This window comes from Chiroxiphia lanceolata, chromosome W (genome assembly GCF_009829145.1).
Source record: "Chiroxiphia lanceolata isolate bChiLan1 chromosome W, bChiLan1.pri, whole genome shotgun sequence".
In the NCBI taxonomy this organism is placed as follows: Eukaryota; Metazoa; Chordata; class Aves; order Passeriformes; family Pipridae; genus Chiroxiphia; species Chiroxiphia lanceolata.
Window position 1 is genome coordinate 9,843,338 of NC_045670.1, and position 22,253 is coordinate 9,865,590.

The 22,253-nt window shown below is 46.7% G+C and overlaps 1 protein-coding gene and 1 non-coding gene across 2 annotated transcripts in view; both read right to left on the minus strand.

The window, feature by feature from the left end:
- The window catches only part of LOC116780045 (E3 ubiquitin-protein ligase RNF38-like), a 270,494-nt gene that overhangs the window by 151,403 nt on the left and 96,838 nt on the right, over window positions 1–22,253 (minus strand). Inside the window, exon 3 of the mRNA XM_032674553.1 lies at window positions 4,739–4,952. Within this exon, the coding sequence (XP_032530444.1) occupies window positions 4,739–4,952 (214 nt within the window). The remainder of the gene's footprint in view (window positions 1–4,738; window positions 4,953–22,253) is intronic.
- Window positions 3,775–3,846, minus strand: TRNAE-UUC. Its single transcript has one exon. It is a non-coding gene; the product is annotated as a tRNA-Glu (tRNA).

Sequence of the window (22,253 nt, forward strand, 5' to 3'; positions counted from 1 at the left end):
CCGGCACGTAGCCTGCCCTCCGACCCCGCGTGAGAGCCAGCCCCCAGCCCGGCTCCCCCCAACCCCTGTACCTGTACCTTTCCGGCACGTAGCCTGCCCTCCGACCCCGCGTGAGAGCCAGCCCCCAGCCCGGCTCCCCCCAACCCCTGTACCTCATCAAAATGTGTATAGTGTCGCCAATAGCATGTCACAGCATGCACAGTGTCTTCAGTGTCACCAATAAGAGTGTGTGCAGTGTTTTATGCTTGAGACTTTTGACCAATTGTGTTATGGCACGATAGTGTACAAAGAGTATAAAAGAAACACTTGAGAGCAATAAACAGCTTCCTGATCACCTTACACCTGGACTACGTCTGATATCTGTGTCACCTTGGTCGTTCTGACAATAACAGCGACACACACCCTTCCATGTGCACTGCAACACAAACTGCCATGCCATGCCCTTGCTGAGACGTCACTCCCTCTTTGCCCTCCCTGGTCACTAGCAGTCCCTAGCAGCTTCTTTTATAGGTGGGAAGGGTGTGTCTTGTCAGCAAGACCTGACACACATCTTGTCAGCAGCATTTGCGTGAGTTGCAGACTCCTGTTGGGTCTCTCAGCTCTCCCTGAGGTGTCCTTGGTTCAGGAAACCCCCCTGTACACCACACTAGAGTGGCACTAGTGTGGCATCAAGAGCTGCTTACCTTGTCAACCAAGTGCTAGTTTCAGTTTACAACATGTTTAAATCTCCCACCGTTGCTCCTGGCCCTGCCCAGGTCTCCTCAGCTGCTGTCATGTGAGCTGCAGGCTCCTGGTGGGTGTCTTGGCTCCCCCTGAGGTTACCCCAGTTCAGGAAACCTCCATGTACACCACATTAGAATGACCAGCTCTGTCCCCCAGTTAATGAATGTAACTGCATAGCAACAAACACACTTGAGCTGCAGTCTGCTGATTTGAACAAGAAAAGGCTATATCAAGAGGACAGTTTCCTTTAAAGAGCCTCTATTATGGAATCCTACTCCTCTTCCTGTCTCAGAGATCTAACTTATTTTTCTGGACTAAGTGCAAATGTAATTTTCTTGTGCTATTTAAGGAGTTGGTTGAGGCCAGAATGAATAATTTAGTGATGAGATTATATTATCATGAGTTCAAAGAATCATAGAATTTTTTAGGTTGGAAAAAACCTTTAAGATCATTAAGTCCAACCATTACGAGTTTTGCTATTATGTAGGCAATTACATGCATTCTGAATTCTCTTTTTAAAGAATATATTTAAACTATGTAAAGCACTTGAAGCTAAAGAGATGTACTTCAAATGCAATGAAGTAAAGTACTAGATATCTTTTTTTTTTAAATATGGTAATAGCAAAAGGCAGTACAGAAATAACACTGACCTGTTAATTGCTGAGGATAGTCACCTCACAACCTGGGACATAGACAAGGAAGAGATGTTTAATGCTTTCTTTGCTTTGGTCTTCAACACTGATGATGGGCTCTGGGGGTCCCAGTGACCTGAGCTGGAGGACCATGACTGTGAGAATGATCAACTTCCAGTCAACCCTGAACTTATGGGAGATCTGCTGCTCCAGGTGGATCCCTATAAGTCTATGGGACCTGATGGGATTCATGTGAGAATACTCAAAGAGCTAGCTGATGTCATCCCAAGGCCTCTTTCAATGATTTTTGAACAGTGTTGGGAATCCAGAGGGGTCCCAGTTGATTGGAATCTGGCAAATGTTGTCCCAATTTTCAAGAAGGGCAAGGAAGATGATCTTGGAACTACCGGCCTGTCAGTCTCAATTCAGTGCCTGCTAAAATTATGGAGAAGTTTATTGTGGGAAGTATTGAAAAACACCTGACGGACAAGGCAGTCATCGGTCACAGCCAACATGGGGCTTTCATGAAGGGAAAGTCCTGCTTGTCAAACTTAATTTCCTTTTACAACAAGGTAACCCACCTATTTGATCAAGGGGAGCCAGTTGATGTAATCTTTTTGGATTTCAGTAAAGCTTTTGATACTGTCCCTCACAGGATCCTTCTGGACAAAATGTCCATCACACAGCTGGATAAACATGTCATGTGATGGATGAGCAACTGGCTCACAGGTTGGGCACTGTGAGATACTGGATCCGAATCTCACTGAATTATTTATATGGGTTGGAACCAACTCACTGTGTGTGTGTGTGTGTGTGTGTGAGAGAGAGTGGGGAAGGACTGGGCCTAGACCTGCAGGTACATGGTAAGGCCTGCCTTATCACATAAGGTCTGCTGAGAGCACATGGCAGAGCCGGAAGGCCTGCAGCCAACATGGCTGAGCCCATGCAAAGCACATGGCAGAGCTGAAGGCCATGTAGCCTGACTGTCAGTCAAGGCAGACCTGCCTGGTAGCCCGTCCACACCACGCCCCTGGAGCACGTGACTGGCTACAGCACACCTCACTCTGGCCTGGAAGGCACTGACCGGATATCCTGCCTGGGAGGGAAAACTGAACTGTATAAATAGACGAGACTCCATGTGAGCTCTCTCTCTCTTCTCTCCTGCAACCTGAACTATGTGAACCAGCAGATCTTGTCAGTAACCATTTTTCCTTTCCTCTCTCTTCTCTCTTTCTTTACCCTTTTAATCTGTTTTCTTCTTTTACTCTTTTCCTTCTCTTGTGGGTAACTTAAAACCAATTAATTGTGTTTTACTAAAGCTGGTGTATTGACTGTTTGCAACAGGTGTTTTCTGTGAACTGAGTCTTTGTGCTGGGTGTTTTAGTGAAATATTTTTTCTTGGTTGGATTTTACTCCTGTAAAACCTTTTGCCAAAATATCTTATTTTTCTCACTAAATTAAAAGAATTTCTTTTAGAGAAGAGTGTGTGACTCTTTCTCCAGATGTGAATTCAAGGTTATAACGAACCAAAAGGCTTTTAAAAAGTCTTAAATAAAATGTAACTGCTCTGGGCAGCTTATAGCTTAAAATCCAGAGTGCAACAGGCACAAAGGATTATAGTAAAGGATTATAGTAAATGAGGTTACATCAGGCTGGCAAACAGTCACTAGTGGGGTTCCACAGGGCTCCATTTTAGGGACAGTGCTCTTTAACATCTTCATAAACAACTTGGATGCAGGACTCAAAGGTATACTAAATAAGTTTGCTGGTGACACTAAATTGGGAGGAGCTGTTGACTCCCTCAAAGACAGAGGCCCTGCAGAGAGACTTTAATAAATTAGAGGGCTGGACAATCACCAACCACATGGAGTTTAACAAAGACAAGTGCCAGATTCTGCGCCTGGGATGGGGCAACCCTGGATGTATGGACAGACTGGGGAATGAGATGCTGGAGAGCAGTGCCATGGAAGGGGACCTGAGGGTCTTGGTCGATGGCAAGTTGAATGTGTCAGCAGTGTGCCCTGGCAGCCAGGAGGGCCAACCGTGTCCTGGGGGGCATCAGGTACAGCATCGCCAGCCGGTCAAGGGAGGGGATTGTACCACGCTACTCTGTGCTGCTGCGGCTTCACCTCAAGTACTGTATGCAGTTTTGGGTACCACAATATGTATATGTATGGCCAGTCTTCGCGAACAAAGATTTGGGAAAGGTCTTTACCCTTCGAGCCTGCGCAGTGGATTTTTTAGGTGAGACACAGTGTGCGCTGAACTGAGCCCACCCTTTAATCCTAAGGTTCATCTGCCGGGGCCGAGCAAGCTTGGACGGTGGCAGTGAGGTCCTCAGGACGTAGGTTTGTTTAGAGTGACCTTCTCTTAGATGGATGGCCTTACAGGGCTGACGAGCTCCATCTGCCCGGAGGACTACCCTGACCGGGAATCGAACCCGGGCCGCGGCGGTGAAAGCGCCGCATCCTAACCACTAGACCACCAGGGGGCCCCCGTACCACAATATAAGAAAGATATAAAGCTATTAGAGAGTATCCAAAGGTGGGCAGCGAAGATGGTGAAGGGTCTAGAGGGGAAGCCCTATGAGGAGTGGCTGAGGTCACTTGGTCTGTTCAGCCTGGAGGAGACTGAGGGGAGATCTCATTGTAGTCTACAGCTTCCTCACGAGAGGAAGTGGAGGGTCAGGCACTGATCTCTTCTCTCTGGTGACCAGTGATAGGCCCCAAGGGAACGGCATGAAGCTGTGTCAGGGGAGGTTTCGTTTAGGTTGGATATTTGGAAAATTCTTCACCCAGAGAGTGCTTGGGCACTGGAACAGGCTCCTCAGGGAAGTGGTCACAGCTCCAAGCCTGACAGAGTTCAAGAAGCATTTGTACAAGACTCTCAGGCACATGGTGTGATTCTTGGGTTTGTCCTGTGCAGGTCCATGAATTGGACCTCGACGAACCTCGTGGGTCCCTTCCACCTCAGGATATTCTATGATTCTAAAGATATTATTACCGCATTATATCTTAAACTAAATTAACTTCAGAAGCAGAAGAGTCACATTTCAAAGGTGGGATGCAGAGATCTTCACAACTATGCCAACACACACTGAGACTGTTGGCTTTCACTATTCTCCATGAGAGTCTAGTTTTTTACTTTTTTCTTAAGTAAAAAATGTATCAAAGTTTTCACTAAATGCTGCAGCTCTCCATACACTGATACTACTCAAAAGAAAAAAAGAAATAATACTCTATACAAGAGGGTTTATAGGAGTTAGTGTTATGTGACCTCCATTGCCAACTAATTTGTCAAGGAGAATTCACACATTTGCTCTATTTGGAGAAGAATACACAGAATTTAAGATATTCGCATACATGTTCTCAACACACTCTTACCTGATCATGAATGTCAACCACCACTGTGTTCTGCTGTGGCGAGTGACCAGTTGGGTGAAAAATATGATGGGATATATTTGGAGGGTTAAAGGCTTGGGGCTCTTCTATTGCTTGCTGCTGTTCATAGGAGAGATGGTGATAGTTTTCATCTTGGCTAACAGAATTGTGTCGAGACAGACGATCTCTTCTTGCTCTCTGATGGCGAACAAGAGGACTAAAAACAGAAAGAAAAAGTTGGAAGATCATATTAAGAAAGGTTTGTGGCATGTATAACTAAAAGCACAAAGAACCCCTGAGCCTTCTCTTCTCTGGGCTAAACAGTTCCAGGTGTCTCAGGCTTTCCTCATAGGAGAGATGCTCCACTCCCTTAAAAACATCCTTGTGGTCCTTCTTTGAACTCTGTTCAGGATATCACAGAATTACAGAATCAGAGAATCTTTAAGGTTGGAAAAGACCTCTACGATCATCAAGTCCAAACATCAAACTAGTGCCACCATGTAGTGGTTTGAATCTTGTTTTCCCCCAGAGGCTAAGAAAATGGTAAAACCCCAAGGGATGGAAACCCCTGGAAGTTTTGAAGTTTTGTCCAATGGGCACTCCTGCGAAATGTAAACATACCACAACCAGACCGGAAGAGAAGAGTTGTAGTTTGGGAGTAGGAGAAGTGGCCATGTTGTAGGAGCCACGAGGAGAGGGCAGGAGCCCTCTGGGGGGCCTCTGCCCCCCCCAGCCCCAGTTGGGGGCTACAGAGACTTGGAACAGTGTTAAGCTGGACTATGTGTCTGTAGTTGTGAGCTGGGGGATGTTTTCCATCGTGAGTGAGCAGAGACAAATCAGAAGCGGTGGTAGCGTCCAGAGGTTATGGTTAAAAGCCAACTGATAAGACCTGAACCGGAGAAGCAGCAGAAACAACATGCAGCACCACAGACAGGACTCCTGGAAGGAGAGCCAGGAAAAAGAGAGCCAGTAGCTGAGAGACAGAGTTTTTTGGGGGTAAGAACTGATACCAGACCCCCCCCCAAACTCCTTTGATCCCTCTGAGAAAAAGAGGGAGATGGACTCCTATTTTGGAGAAGAGTTTTGGACATGCAGCACTGGAGAGAGAGAGGAGCTGAGAAGCTCAAAAGACGTCCCGGAGCTGGACCGGGACGGCCAGATGTAATGCGGGGGGAGTTGACCTTGACCCCCCTCGCTGCTGCTGACAAGCCTGGCAGCCTGAGACAGAGCACAGGAGCTCTGGTAGAACTCTTGAGGCAAAGGCTTGCAACTGAATGCTGCCCAAGATGTTCTGACTCAGGGGTGAATCCCCTGAGGAAGGGACTTTCACGAAGATGCCCCTGCATTTCGTGATATACCTGTGGTGATGTGAGTCTTGTCCCTGCTGGCAGTCCACAGGTGAGGCCTTCGCTTGGACCGAAGGAGAGTCGAGGGGCTTGGAGACCCCCTTGTGTGTATTGAAAAGAGATCCAGCTACAGCAATCCAGTTACTGCTGCATGGAAGACAGAAGAGGAACTGCTGCCCTAAATGTGGAAGGGATCTGTCCTTCTTTCCCTCCTGGACTTTTATTTGGAGGGGAGAAGAGATCTGATCCATTGTAAATACTATATGTCATGGTAGAGATAGTTGTGATCGTGTGTATAATGTGTTATAGTATTTATTTGTACAGTCATTGTAATATATTCCCTTTCCCCCATTCTGAGTCTGGTTGTGTTTTGTCTGGAAAAACCCATCTCACATTGGGTTGAGATGTGGGAGGGGGAATGGAGTTAGGGAATTGGATTTTGGGGCTATCTCAAACCATGACACACCACCATGTTCAGCACTAAACCATGTCCTCAAGTGCCATATTCACACATTTTCTCAACATTTCCAGGGATGGTGACTCCACCACTTCCCTGGGCAACCTGTTCCAATGCTTGAAAACCCATTCTGTGAAGGAATTTTTCCTAATATCTAATCTAAACCTCCCCTAGCGCAACTTTGAGCCATTTCCTATCATCCTGTTAATTGTTACCTGGGAAAAGAGTCTGACGCCCACTTTACTATAACCTCCTTTCAGGTAGTTGTGAAGAGCAATAAGGTCTCCCCTCAGTCTCCTTTTATCCAGGCTAAACAACCCCAGTTCCCTCAGCCACTCCTCCTAACACCTGTGCTCCAGACCCTTCACCAGCTTCCTTGCCCTTCTCTGGATATGCTCCAGCACCTCAATGTCTTTCTTGTAATGAGGGGCCCAAAACTGAACCCAGTACTCAAGGTGCAGCCTCACCAGTGCTGAGTACAGGGAGACAATCACTTTCCTAGTCCTTGCTGGCCACACTATTTTTAATACAGGCCAGGATGCCTTCTTGACCAACGGGGCACACTGCTGGCTCATGTTCAGCTGCTGTCAACCAGCACCCCCAGGTCCTTTTCCACCAGTCAGTTTTTCAGCCTATCTCCCCCAAGACTAGCACTGCAGGAGGTTGTTGTGACCCAAGTGCAGGACGAGGCACTTGGCCTTGTTGAACCTCATACAATTGGCCTTGGACCATCAATCCAACATGTCCAGATCCCTCTGCAGAGCCTTTCTACCCTCAATCAGATCAACATTCCTACCCAACTTGGTGTTGTCTGCAAACCTGCTAAGGGTGCATTGATCCCTTTGTCCAGGTCATTGATGAAGATACTAAATAGAACTGGCCCCAATACTGAGCCCTGGAGAACAGCATTTGTAACCATCTTTAAACTGGATGTAACTCAATTCACCACCACTCTGGGCCCAGCCATCCAGCCAGTTTTTTACCCAGCAAAGAGTACGCTCATCCACACTATGTGAAGCCAGTTTCTCCAGAAGAATCCTGTGGGCAAGGGTGTCAAATGCTTTACTAAAGTCTAGGTAGATAACACCCACAGTCATTCCTTCTTGCACTAAGCAGGTCACTTTGTCATAGAAGATGAGGTTAGTCAAGCAGGACCTGCCTTTCCTAAACTCATGCTGTCTGGACCTGATCCCCTGATTCTCCTGCATGTCACATGATGGCATTCAAGATGATGTACTCCATGACCTTCCCCAGCACTGAGGTCAGGCTGACAGGCCTTTTGTTCCCCAGATTCTACTTTCAACTCTTCTTGTAGATAGGCACCACGTTTGCTAAATTCCAGTCACCTGGGACCTCCCCGGTTGACCAGGACTGCTGGTAAATGATTGAAGGTGACTTGGTGAGCTCCCCCTTCAGCTCCCTCAGTACTCCTGGGTGGATCCTATAGCAGGTTGCTGATCATTCCCTCCTGGATTATGGAGACCATTCTGCTCCCCATCTCTTTCTTACAACCTGGAGGTGGGCAAAGAAGGCATTAAGTACCTCAGCCTTTTCCTCATCCTTTGTCACTATGTTTCCCCTCACATCCAATAAAGGATGGAGATTCTCCTTGTCCCTGCTTTTGTTGTTGATGTATTTGTAGAAACACTTTTTGTTGTCTTTTACAGCAGTGGTCAGATTAAGTTCTAGTTGGGCTTTGGCCCTTCTTATTTTCTCCCTGCATAACCTCACAACATCTTTGTAGTCCTCCCGAGTTGCCTGCCCCTTTTTCCAGAAGTGATAAACTCTCCTTTTCTCCCTGAGTTCCAGCCAAAGTTCTGTTCTTCCAGATCGGTCTTCTTCCCTACCAGCTCATCTTTCGGCACATGGGGACGGTCTGCTCCTATAACTTTAAGATTTCCTTCTTAAAGCACGTCCAGCCTTCCTGGACTCTTTTGCCCTTCAGGACTGTCTCCCAAGGGAGTCTTCTAAACAGGCCAAAGTGTGCCCTTCAGAAGTCCATTGTGGCAGTTCTGCTGATGCCTCTCCTTACTTCTCTGAGAATTAAAAACTCATAATTTCGTGATTGCTTTGCCCAACATGGCGTCTGACCATCAAATCGCCCACCAGTCCTTGTCTGTTCACAAACAACAGGTCCAGTGGGGCACCTCCCCTTGTTGGCTTGCTTACCAGCTGTGTCAGGAAGTTATCTTCCACACACTCCAGGAACCTCCTAGACTGTTCTCTCTCTGCTGTGTTGTATTTCCAGTAGACATCTGGTAAGTTGAAGTCTCCCCTGAGAACAAGGGCCAGCAATCACGAGACTTCTCCCATCTGCTTATAGAATATTTCATCTGCCTCTTCATCCTAGTTGGATGGTCTGTAACAATCTCCCACCAGGATATCTGCCTTGTTGGCCTTCCCCCGATTCTTGCCCATAAACATTCAGCTGGACACAGGACTCCAGACGTGGCCTCACCAGTGCTTAGTAGAGGGGAAGGATATCTCTGTCCACCTGTGACAGACTGCCACTTGACCATGGCCTGGACACAGGCCTAGACAGACTTTCAGCATCCTGCCCCCTGACACCCTGCCCCTTGACCTTGGAAGTGTAGGCAGGGTCCCATCCACATTCCATGTAAAGTTTGAATCACTCAAATAGGTAGACCCAATGGGTGTTGTGACTCTCACCCCCATTAGAAAGGCATTTACACAATTGGCAGTTGCTTCTGCGTGACTTGGACATCAAATGTTCCTAGCAGTCCACCAGAACCATGGCAACACTTACAATCACATGATTACTATCTGTGATGTGGTAAGTCACCGTATGGGTGTGTCATTGTATTGGATCTGTCTCAGATAGAGTTAACTTTCCCCATCTTGACTCATGAGTTTTTAATCTGATTTTCTACTCTGCCTGTCCCACTGAGGTGAGTGATAGAGCAGCTTGGTGGGCACCTGAAGGCCAGTCAAGGTTAACTCACCACACTCATTGCTCATCTTTCTTCTGTCTCAATAAAGCTTTGTTTTATAACGTGTTGTCAGACTTCATTACTGTTCAGACCACAACCTGCTGGCAACACTCCTCCTAATGCAGCCCAGGTTAGTATTGGTCTTCTTTGGTAGGAGCAGCTGAGGGAGCTGGGGTTGTTTAGCCTGGAGAAAAGGAGGCTCAGGGATGACCTTCTCACTCTCTACAACTACCTGAAAGGAGACTGTAGTGAGGTGAGGGTCAGCCTCTTCTCCCAGGCAACTAGTGACAGGACAAGAGGACATACCCTCAAGCTGCACCAGGGAAGGTTCAGATTGGACATCAGGAGGAATTTCTTCATGGCAAGGGGCTGTTAAACATTGGAATGGACTGTCCAGGGAGGTGGTGGAGTCATCATTCCTGGAGGTGTTCAAGAAATGACTGGACGTGACATTTAATGCCATGGTCTAGTTGACAAGGTGGTGATCAGTCAAAGGTTGGGCTCTATGATCCCAGAGGTTTTTTCCAACATAAATGATTCTGTGATTCTTTACCACAAGGGTGCATTGCTGGCTCATGTTCAACTTGGTGTTCACCAGGACCTCCAGGACCTTTTCTGCTGCTTTCTGCTGAACTGCTTTCCACCAATTCAGCTCCCAGTAGGTACAGGTGCATGAGGTTATTCATCCCCAGGTGTAGGACTTTGGACTTTCCCTTGTTGAACTAGAGGTTCAGTAACCATAAATCCCCTTGTTTTAGCAACCCTAAAAATAAGAATGCACATTTCAGTAGAATTTCACTTATTTACATTACTTGTGCGTTTCACAAATATTATCTTTAGAGGCTCCTAATGAGTTGCAACTGTGGTAATATTTGTATCTTACAATAGGTAACTGACATTTAAACCAGATGAAGCTAGTGCATCTGCTTATTTTGAGTAAACAATTTAGAGACTTGGGATTTGACAATGTACTTATAAGGCACACAATTTTTAACTTGTTCATAAAAAACGTGTAGATAAAGTGACTTCCATGGAATATCTCATAAATTTTGCAGTAGAACTGTGGTGGATTGACCCTGGCTGGATGCGAGGTGTTCACCAAAGCCACTCTATCATTTCCCTCCACAACTGGAGAGAGGAAAGAAAATATAATGAAAGATTCATGAGTTGAGATAAGGATGGGGAGAGATCACTCACCGATTACCATCACGGGAAAAACAGACTCAACTTGGGGATTTTAATTGAATTTATTACCAGTCAAAATCAGAGCAGGATAATGAGAAGTAAAACAAATCCTAGAAAAACCTTTTCCCCACTCTTTCCCAGATTCTACCTCCTCCCCCCCCAAGGACGCAGGGAGATGGGGAATGGGGAAATGGGGGTTGTGGTGTGCATCACTGTTTCTGAGCTGCTCAGGGAGAGGAGCCCTTCCCCTGCTCCAGCGTGGGGTCCATCCCACAGGAGACAGTTCTTCATGAACTGCTCCAATGTGGGTCTGTTTCCACAGAGTGCAGTCCTTCAGGAACAGCCTGCTCCAGCATGGGTCCCCCACAGGGCCACAAGTCCTACCAGGAAACCTGCTCCAGCATGGGGTCCTCTCTCCACAGGTCTTCAGGTCCATGCCAGGAGCCTGCTCTAGTATGGGCTTCCCATGGGGTCACAGCTTTCTTTCGGGTATCTACCTGCTCTGTCTTGGGTCTCCCCCATGGGCTGGAGGTGTATCTCTGCACCCCTGTGGACCTCCATGGGCTGCAGGGACACAGCTGCCTCACCATGGTCTGCACCACAGGCTGCAGGGGAACCTCAGCTCCGGTGCCTGGAGCACCTCCTCCCCCTTCTTCTTCATTGACCTCAGTGTCTGCAGAGTTATCCCTCTCCCATATTCTCACCCCTCTCTTCTCTGAGCACAATTACATCTTCACAATAACTTTTTTCCTTCTTAAATATGTGATTACAAAGGTGTTACTACCATGGCTGATTGGCTCAGTCTTGGCCAGTGGTGGGTCCATCTTGGAGCCGGCTGGCATTGGCTCTGTTGGACATGGGGGAAACTTCTAGAAACTTCTCACAGAAGCCACCCCAGTAGCCCCCCCACTACAAAAAACTGACCACGTAAACCCAATACAAGAACAAGCTAAATAGAAACCATCCCACATTTCCCCACGATTCCACAACATGCCTTCCAATCTCCACAAATAAATTATCCATTGCATGTAGAATCGCTCAAGTTATATGGGATGTAGTGCTACCCTGTGTACAGGCTCAATGAACCATTGTCCTAGTTAGAACAGCTGAGACCAGTTCATCACTGTATGGGTGTAACCCCAAACTGTGTATTCTATAGCCTTCCATGCCATTTCCCAGAAACTGTTATCAATAGACCATTTACACCAGCTGCCCAGAGCACGCTTGACTCCTCAGGCTATAAACTGGGTGTTAAGAGGCCTGCAGATAGGAGATGCTCCTGTCCTCACACCCACTGTGGAACTTCCTGCCCTGAGGGAGGTACTGGGCATTCCTGCCTGAACCGGAGGATATATATAATCTTGGAGTCTTGGGACTTTTTTATCACTCGTGGGATCCAGAGAAGGACTGTGACCACCACTCTCAACCAGACTGCAACCACCACTCTCGACTGGACTGCAACCACCACTTTTCAACTGGACTGCAATCATGACTCTCGCCCCGACTGCAACAGCACTCTCACCAACAGGTTTTCCCTCTCCTTTTACTTTGGACTCAGGGGGCCCAACGAACACCACTGTTCATGCCCCAGGGTGCTGGGTTATACATTTGGGTTTTGTGGGTTAAAACCAACTGTTTGTCTGTATAATTGTATTTATTGTATTATTTTAATAAATTGTTATTCTGACTTATAATCTCTCTTTTGAGTTGGGTTCATTTCCCCTGCCGGTTTACCTTTAAACCAGCACAAACATACTGCAGGAAATAAACAGAAAGGGTTTGCAAATGCTAGAGCAGACCCTTTCAAACACAGCCTGGAACAGAATGCAAGATTCTCAGCTTTCATTGTTCCTTTTGCTATCATCAAACAACCCTGAAACCTTTTGGCAACTCACTACATAACTCTGACATTTCTCAGGCTTCACCCAGTTTCACTACTGAAGGTGGAGGGGTAGAGAAGGAGAATGATACCACCACAGCTGTTCAGATGCTATTGAGATTGTATCATAGTTTGTCTTAGATTACTCATAGTGGAAAGGGACCTGGAGATCCAGGTGGACAACAAGTTCAATATGAGTCAACAGTATGCTGCTGCAGCAAAGAAAACCAACAGAATGCTGGGTTGCATCAACAAGGGCATCACCAGAAGAGGTAAAGTCACTCTACTCAGTGCTTGTTAGGCCTCACCTGCAATACTGTGTTAGGCCTCACCTGCAATACTGTGTTCAGTTTTGGTCCCTGCTATGCAAGTAGAATGTAGACAGGATGAAGAGGGTACAGAGAAGGGCCGCAAAGATGATCCAAGGACTGTGAAGACTGCCATGAAAGGCTGAAAGGCTGAGAGAACTGGGTTTGTTCAGCCTTGAGAAAAGAAGGTTTAGGGGAGACTTTATCACTGTGTTCCAGTATTTAACGGGTGGTTTCAAAGAAGATGGAGACTTCCTTTTATAAGGAGTCACATGGAAAAGAAGAAAGTGATGAGTACAAGTTACTCCTGGGGAGATTCCAACTGAACACAAAAGGAAAATTATTCGCAATGAGAAAAATCAGCGATTGGAATAATCTCCCCAGGGAAGTGGTGGATTCCCCAACACTGAACAATTTTAAGATTCAACTGGGCAGGATGCTGGAACTGTGCTTTTGCAAGAAAGGTTGGACCAGATGATCCTTGATGTCCCTTCCAACCTGGTATTCTATGATTCTATGATTTTTTTCTTTCACACACTGATAGATGTTGTAAAAAAAATCAGTAAGCCACAGTCATTGGCATTCAAAATAATTTACAGTCTAAAAGACGTGACATGTCCAACTGAATTAAAGTGGGTCAGATGGAAGCAGACAGAAGAACACATAGTGAGTATGATCTTCAGGCAGGAACAGCCATCACAGGCTGTCTATAACTGAAGACCCCTGATGTCAGTGTTCTCTAAGGTAATTTCTTTGAAGCAACAACTTTTCGAATGCCCTTACTCTTTTGAACTGAAATTACTATTATGGCAAAGAAGAAAGGAAGAAAAAGTGGGAAATGCAGCATAGCATAGCAAAAGGACAGAAGTTCCCACTTTCCATTGATTAATAGGAAGAAAATGGAGTTGTACTTGTTGGTTCCACACATGCACCTGTTGTGCTTACAATACATAAAACTTCTGAATCAAAAAGGAATGAAATTGGGACAGCATCTTCTTCAAATTCAAATTAAAAAAGCAAAAAAAAAGAGAATGTATTCAAATTTTCCTTTTAGTTTTGAGTATAAGACTTACTTGCCAGCGGTCCAAAGCAAAAGAGTTCAGCACAGTTTCCAGTCAGAGCAAACAGACTTTGTCCTATGGCAAGGAATGGATGTGGTAATGGAGAACCATCTTGGACATTCAACTGACTTGGAATGTATATTACCAAGAAGAAAGGCAACTTGACCTCATTTATAAGCGGTATTATTGTTATAGGTTTAAAGTCGTCCCTTGTAATTTTTCCATACCACCGTAAGGGGGCAAGTGCTGAAAACGGCACCATGATCTGCCACATGGCCAGCATCGGGACCGGCCAGAGAGGGGCAGGGGGCCACACTTTAAGGTGTTTGCCACCGTGAGATCGGGGGGCAGGGGAGATGTCCCTGTCCCTTGCAACCGCCCCCTGCTGAGCTGCTGGAGCCGGTTCCAGCTGCCGAGAGGTGGGGTCGATCACTGCGACAGCTGGACCAGGTCGAGAGTTTGTCCCATTGCAGCCCTGCTCCACTGATTGCCTGTGCCTGCAGGGGAGTCCCCTGCCTATGCCCACCACTATCAAGTGGTGGCTGCCATTACCACTGCTGCTGCTGGGAGCCCACTGACAAGAAAGCCTGCCAGCTCCACCTTCTGGCTGCAGGAAAGGAAATCGCAGTAACTGGTTCAGCAACACAGCAGTGGACAAAGAGACTTTTCTGGGTGATATTCTCTCTCTGTATTGTGTGTTTGTAGTTTGTTTTTGGGTTTTGCCTTTTGGTTTTCAGTAAACATTGTTACTTTGTTTTGACTTCATTCCTCACGAGTCTCAATTTATTTTTAAATTTGCATTAAGTCCGGGAAAAGAGGACTCTCTATTCCATCTAAGGTCTCATTTCCTGTTGGGGCAGATGACACTGCAGAGATAAGAAATCATCTTAGCCAGAAACCATGGAATTTAAACACAGACAAGGAAAGCTTGTTTACATATACCACCTGATAGTCTTATACTATCTTTTAATTAACTAGACTTGCTGTCTCCACAAAAATCTTTTTACCACCTTGTTGTAGTGGGTTTGTAACCCTCCCTGGGAGGGAAACGGAACTAGGGTAGGTCACCTGATGTATATTTTACCAATAAGGTATTCCATACCATGTGTCATGGGTTAAACCGCCCTCTCCCCCCCGGAGGGCTGGAAGTGGTTGGTCCTAACTGAGTTTCTGGTGAGGGGCCAATCGGAGCTGTTTTTCGCCCCTGTGAAATTAGATAATACAACAGCCGGAAGTTGTTGGCAGGGTGTGAGAGAGAGATTTGGAACCATGAGGTGAGAGAAGGGAGGCCTGCTGGCCCCTTGTGGAGGGCCGGGCCCTCTTCCTCCCCCGGTCAGGCTGCGGGGAGCCCGGGACAGTATTATAACTGGACCGGGTGCCTGTGACCAAAAGGCTCGGGGGCTTTTCCCCCCCCACTTCCCAGGAGAGGCGGTGACATGGACTTGGAGGCCAACCAGGGGGGTTGGAGCTAGCTAGTCCCCCTGGCAGGCAGGCTCAGTATTGGAGCCAAGCCACAGACGGACTGAGGGATGGTCTGGAGCCCAGAGAAGCAGCTGCGATTATGCAGAGTTGGAAGAACTCCAGGCAGAGGAGAGAGACTGAAACAGCCTTGCTGCTACTCTCTTTCCCCCCCATAATGGCGGGGGAGAGGGTGCGACCTTGAGCTGAGGCTGAAGAAATGGGAGACAGACCAAGAGGCTCAGAGGTGCTCTACGTGAGGTTTGGACAAGGGCAGCCGAAAACCAAAGGACAAGGAATGCGGGGGATGGCCCCCTTGCCACGTGGTAAGTCGAGCTGATGCTGCAGCTAAAACAGAGAGAAGACAAAACACTGGGTCTTTTCTGGGTAAAGACTTTTGGTGAAAACTATTTGGGGTAAAAAGACTGAGAAAGACCCAGAAACTCTGCAACCTGGAGAGGAAGAGCGAACATCTTACTCCCTGGGAGGAATCGTCACGAACCAGGGGGAAAGAACTCACAAGCTGACTCCCTGGACGTTCGTGATGAAGACCTGGTAAAGCAAGTGTTCCCTTGTAGTCCAGGAGGAGACCTCAGCAGAAGTTGAGGGCTGGTGGGGGTGCAAGAAGACCCCTTCCCTGATACCCCAATGAGACAGAGACTTTTAACTATCGCCCTGAAAACTTCTCCTGAATTGATGTGGGATGGTCCAGGGGTGGTAGAGATTATATTAATACTGTGTATTTATTTGTTTTTTAGTTTCTGTAGTATTTATTGTGTAAGTAATAAATTGCAATATAATTGCAATATAATTCCCTTCCCCCATGCTGAGGTGTGCCTGTCTGAAAACTTCTCTTCTGTGTTGAGGTAAATTGTAAATTGTAAATTGGATTTTTGGGGGTCCCAAACCACAATACCATGTTACGTCAACTCAGATATAAAGAAACAAGAAAGAAACAACTCCCTCTCTTCTCTTCCGGGATGGTTGCGCGGGATAGACATCTGTTTTCGGAGGAGGAAAACACCTTTCATGGGGAAGTAGTCTTTATTGTTAGTTTTCCCTGTGTGTATAGTGCTTATAGTTTTTTTTCTTCTCTGCGTAAATATAAAACCACCTTTCTTAGCAACCTTGGTTTTGCAAGTTTTTTTCTTCTCCCCCCCTTCCCTCCTTCTTCTCCCTCTGGGGGGGGGGGTTTGGGCGGAGTCTCAGTGGACACCAGGCATTCAGCCAAAGTACCAATAACAAAATTGGTGCCGAAAGCCGGGAACACTGCCAAGAAAGGTTGTTTATATAAACACTGCCTCTCTTATCTTTTCGTTTTTGCTAACTTGGGAACATACTAATATAAAACATGGCCTTACGCCCAACTTTAGTATTTATACCCGTACTTTTACTAACAGTCTTTCTGGGATGTGGGACTTACCCTTTGAAGGACCTCCAGGGGGATGGATGCAACTTTCTTTCCCTTAATTTTGACATAGATGGCTTTGCAATGAAAGTACCAATGATCTTTACTAACCATTACTTGAGCTGTCTGACCATGGGACTGCTTATAACCAACACTATGATAACGTTATGGGGATTGGGGAATGTAGTATTGTCTTTGTTGCCTTGTTGCAGGACAAAACAAACTTCGAGAGAGAACTTACTGGGATGTGCCTTAAAGGGTCCAGTTCCTGCGTGGCAGGGAATGTGGATGAATTTAGACAGGTTCTTAGGGTGTTTAACACCCCCCATTGCCTGGGACTTCACATCAGAACAAGTATTCAAACCCAACAAACTGACACGTCTAATGGAAGGATGCCTTGCATACCCTGGTCAAAACCAGCAACTTCTTGTCCTGTACTGGGGCCTGTCCTGTGCTTATCAAGCTGCAGTTCAATACTCTAAAAAGACTGTGACTGAGACAGGGACCCAAACTACGACATCTGAAGTCATTATTGCCCCTGTAGTGAAAAGGAAGACATGGGTAAGGAGATCTACAGGACCTACAGGTCTACCTTGGAGACTAGTAAGGAAGGAAGAAGGAGAAAGATCTACCCTGCCCGCACCTCCAAGAGAAGAAGGGGAGTGTAGCCGGTTGTAGTTGGCTTCCCGCCAAACCCCACAGACTACAGAAGAAAAGCTCCCAGAAGAGAGAGAAGGAAAAAAATGGAATAGCGAAAGCTATATAAGATATATATATTTTTTACATATATTACAGATATACAATTAAGGTGCTATGTACATATGAACACAGGAACCCCAAATCGCTCCCAAAAGGGAAAGAAGGGAAGGGAAAAAAGGAAAAAGGACAAAAATGGACAAAACCAAAACAGGTATGCACAATCCAAAAACTCGGTAACATAATAAAGAACTAGCGAAATCTCACCACTTCCCTTGAGAAAAGTGGGACAACTGGACGTGGCCCAGCACTCTCCCCTCACACATGGTAGACAACAGCAGTCGTTGCAGACCTCAGTTCCAGATAAGCAAGGCTGAGACAGGGACCTACCATTCCCAAACCTCGCCGGAAGAAGAGAGAGGGAGGTCTCTCTGACCAGCTTATTTATACTTCATGTTACGTAAAGGAATAGCATGGAATACTTCCTTGCTCACTTCCCTAGTTCCTTCCTGGTTACAAGTTTGTCTCCAGGAAGGCCTAGACTGCAACTATCACAGGGAGGCAGGACAAATAGCCAGTGATTCACTAGAGGAAGCGGAAGCAGTTCCACGTGAGAGAAGCAGAGAGGAAATCAGACAGGAAAGCGAAGTTACCCAGTCCCTGAGCCCATCAGAACTTCGGGACTTGCAGAGAGATTACAGCCATCAGTCTGGTGAACGAATTCTTACCTGGTTGCTCCGCTGCTGGGATAATGGGGTTAGTAGTCACCTGTTAGAAGGTCATGAAGCACAGCAACTAGGATCTATTGCCAGAGATTGTGAAATGGAAAAAGAAATTGGAAAGGAGAGAGGCATTTGCAGTCTTTGGGTTCAGCTCCTCTCAAGTGTGAGAGAAAGGTACCCGTTCAAGGAAGATCTAATGAGCTCCCCAAGAAAGTGGACTACTGCAGATGGAGGCATCCAGTACCTGTGGGAATTGGCAATGCTGGAAATCCTTTGCAATGGCACATACGATCCTCTCTTCAGGAATCCAGAGGATGTCCCTTGCATGCTGCCCATGTGGCGAAAGGTGCCTCCACATCATATGTTAACTGCCTGGTGACAATATACCATCCGAGGATGGATGAACCATCTGTGGACATGGTGTCTGCCTGGATATGGAGTATAGAAGAAGGTATAGAAGCCTCCTCACTCCCACAGGTCAGCAAATTAGATTCCAGAGACAGTTCTGATCTCCTCCACCGGCGCACCTACAAGTGAGAGGCCTTACAAGTGCCCTGAATGTGAGAACCACCGCAGAGAGAGCCCAAGAGATCGGTCTCGGTCTCCTTCTGTCCCACTCAGAAGGAAAGGAAGCCCCAAGAGCAGGCCACATGGTGAACTATGGTTCTTTCTGCATGACCAAGGGGAAGACATGAAGAAGTGGGATGGTGAACTTACCTATAAACTTGAAGCCCAGGTAAGAGAATTAAGAGGGAAGAGAGATAGTAAGAAGGCCATCCACGGAGTTGATGCAGAGGTCCCGGAAAGAAATCAGTGACCTCTGAGATGCAGAAAGACTGAGATCAATTCCTGAGACTCCGATGAGGGGACCTCTGACTGGGCAATGCAAAGGTCAGACAGTGAATACTCTCACCAGGAACAATAGAGGGGCCCTGCCTTCAGCCAGGAGAAGGAAAGGGACAATAGGGTTTACTGGACTGTGTGAGTTCGATGGCCTGGCACATCGGATCCGCAGAGATATTGAGCTCTAGTAGACACTGGTGCACAGTTCACCTTGATGCCATCAAGGCATAAAAGCACAGAGCCCATCTGGATTTCTGGAGTAACAGGAAGAAGTCAAGAATTACCAGTGCTAGAGGCTGAAGTAAGTTTAACAGGGGACAAATGGGAAAAGCACCCCATTGTGACTGGTCCAGAGGCCCCTTGCATCCTTGGCATTGATTACCTCAGGAGAGGATACTTCAAAGATCCAAAGGGGTATCGATGGGCTTTTGGTGTAGCCACAGTGGCTACAGAGAAATTTAAACAATTATCTACCCTGCCTGGCCTCTCAGAAGATCCTTCCATTGTGGGATTGTTGCAAGTCAAGGATCAACAAGTGCCCACGGCCACTACAACAGTACATAGACAACAATACCGAATGAACCAAGACTCTGTGATTCCTATCCATAAGATGATCCAAGAGCTGGAGAGCCAAGGGGTGGTCAGCAAGACCCACTCACCCTTCAATAGCCCCATTTGGCTGGTACATAAATCTGATGGAGAACGGAGACTAACTGTGGACTATCATGGCTTGCATGAAGTTACCCAGCCATTGAGTGCCACTGTGTCAGACGTTGGAGCTCCAGTACGAATGGGAGTCCAAGGCAGCGAAGTAGTACGCCACCACTGATATTGCAAATGTGTTCTTCTCCATCCCCTTAGCAGCAGAGTGCAGGTTGCAGTTCGCTTTCACCTGGAGGGGAGTGTAGTACACCTGGAACTGACTGCCCCAGGGGTGGAGACACAGTCCCACCATCTGCCAGGGACTGATTCAGGCTACACTAGAGAAGGGTAAGGCTCCAGAACACATATAATACATTGATGACAATATTGTATGGGGGAACACAGCAGAGGAAGTTTTTGAAAAAGGAAAGGAAATCATCCAGATTCTTCTCAAAGCCGGTTTTACCATAAAAAAGAGTAAGGTCGAGGGACCTAGGGGTGAAATGGCAAGATGGATGTCGTCAGATTCCAACAGAAGTCATCAACAAGTGTCGTGGGGTATATGTCAATAGGTCTTGGTCCATGGAGAAAAGAACACACACACACACAACAGGGTGATGAGACAAAGGGATGTCTGCTGCTTCAGAGAAGCAGCAGCTTTTATTCAGTTCACTCGCTTCTACTTTCACACACACACAGTATAAACATATTCTTGCAAAAACACCCCGGAATGTAACACCTGCACACAGTCAAACAACTTCGCCCTTGTACTCCTTAAAACTCAAGGCTGTGTCCATGGGAACATCCAATTAGCCTTACTGTTCTCATGGGAAAAGGCCTAACTCTCTGTAATATTTCAAACTCCTCGAGCCCCACAGATTTCATGGAGCTGCCACTTCTCCTTGCAATTCCCCCGTCTGTAGTTGTGCCACAAAGACCACTTGTATCCTGCAGGGCCCTTTGCAGGAACGACACTAGACAAAGCAACATCAGCAACACAACCACAACCACCAACATGTGGCAATGGATTTGCCATATATAGGATGGAAGAAGTCCTGTCAGAGATGGACTAGTGAAGAAAAAGAAGAAAACCGCTCAAATGGTATAGAAACAGAAGTTTTTAATGTGGTTTAAACAGGTTTCAAAATGGCTTTTGCTTTTTTGCAAAGTCATTACTCCCTTTTCCCGACACCCCCTGTGAGGGACTTGTCTCCCATACAGGAGTGTCCTGGGAAGATGTCCTGAGGTGTTTCTTATTGGTCCTTGTTAACCCCTTCCTATTGGTTGTTGACTTTTTACCTGATTGGTTTTTTCTATGTGACCCTGAACTTGTGATTGGTCCCCTTTTGACCCTCCTAAAAGCCTTATAAACCCCTACCCCACAATAAACTTCCTCTTTCGTCCGTCCCTCCCTGGTGGTCTGTGAGCTCCTTACGGGGTCATCGGGCCACGTGGCGGGGGCAGGGGGGAAGAGCATTCACCTTCCAGGTAATGGGCTGGCTCCCAGGGCCTGAAGGTCTCCCCCTCCCACTAATCCGTCGTACCAACACTACTAAGCATTCCCATTTTGAACAGCAAGGCTAACCAACTAGGCATTCCTCATCTGCCAAACCAGTCCTCTAAGCCAAAGAACCCAATGCTTTCTTTGATTTTTCGAGTTGCCGTCTGCAACTCCACAATGCTTCTATAAATGGACTTAGAGTGGTCTGACAGATCCATGCAGCACATCCCTTCAAAGTCTTTACACCCGTATCCATGGACTAGAAGTAAAAAATCCACAGCTGCTCTACTTTGTAAAGTCACATGTCGGACATAATCTATGTTAGTGGCAAGTTGGTACAATATCTATGAAGTTCTGTTGACTTGCTTCACTACCCAGCAAGCCATCTTATTCAAAGTGCCTAGGGCCTTAGCTGCAACTGCCCAAGGGAGAAATGCAGAAGCAGTCACTCTCTGTCCATAATTTCCGAGCAGTATGTTATCATTACACCGTTCATTAAGGTGCACTGCTCTGCGGTTTAGTTGATGGAGCAATGAGTGATTAAGCAGCAGTCTATGAGCGGGCATCAACAACCCCAACCTTCCAAATGTACAAGGTCCCCCTATTGGTTGTGCAGGGATTCCTGGCCAGGCTCTATTTCCACACACAAGAAACACTCCTGAAGGGAGTCGACGATGTGCACTCACTGCTGGAGCACTCCAAGTCCGACTCTTACCTAAATACCAAAAGGAACTACTTTTATAGAAAGACAATTTAGGGGATACATCCCGTACCATAGACTCACCACGTGCCCATTCTATGTCATAAGTCACACAACAATTAAAATACATACAGCCTTTTGCAAACAGTGACCCTAAAATGTCTAACTCCTGAAGTGGAGTGCTAACAGACAACACATCATCTCAGCTATCAACATAGTCAAGACATCCACGCACAGTATGACAGTCCCGTTTCAATGTCACGCTGTCGGAACACCAACAAGACAGGTGTGAAATGGCTGCTCTGGATACGCCAGTGATGTACAAAAGGTCGTGTGGTTCAGTTCCTTCATTAGTGTTACC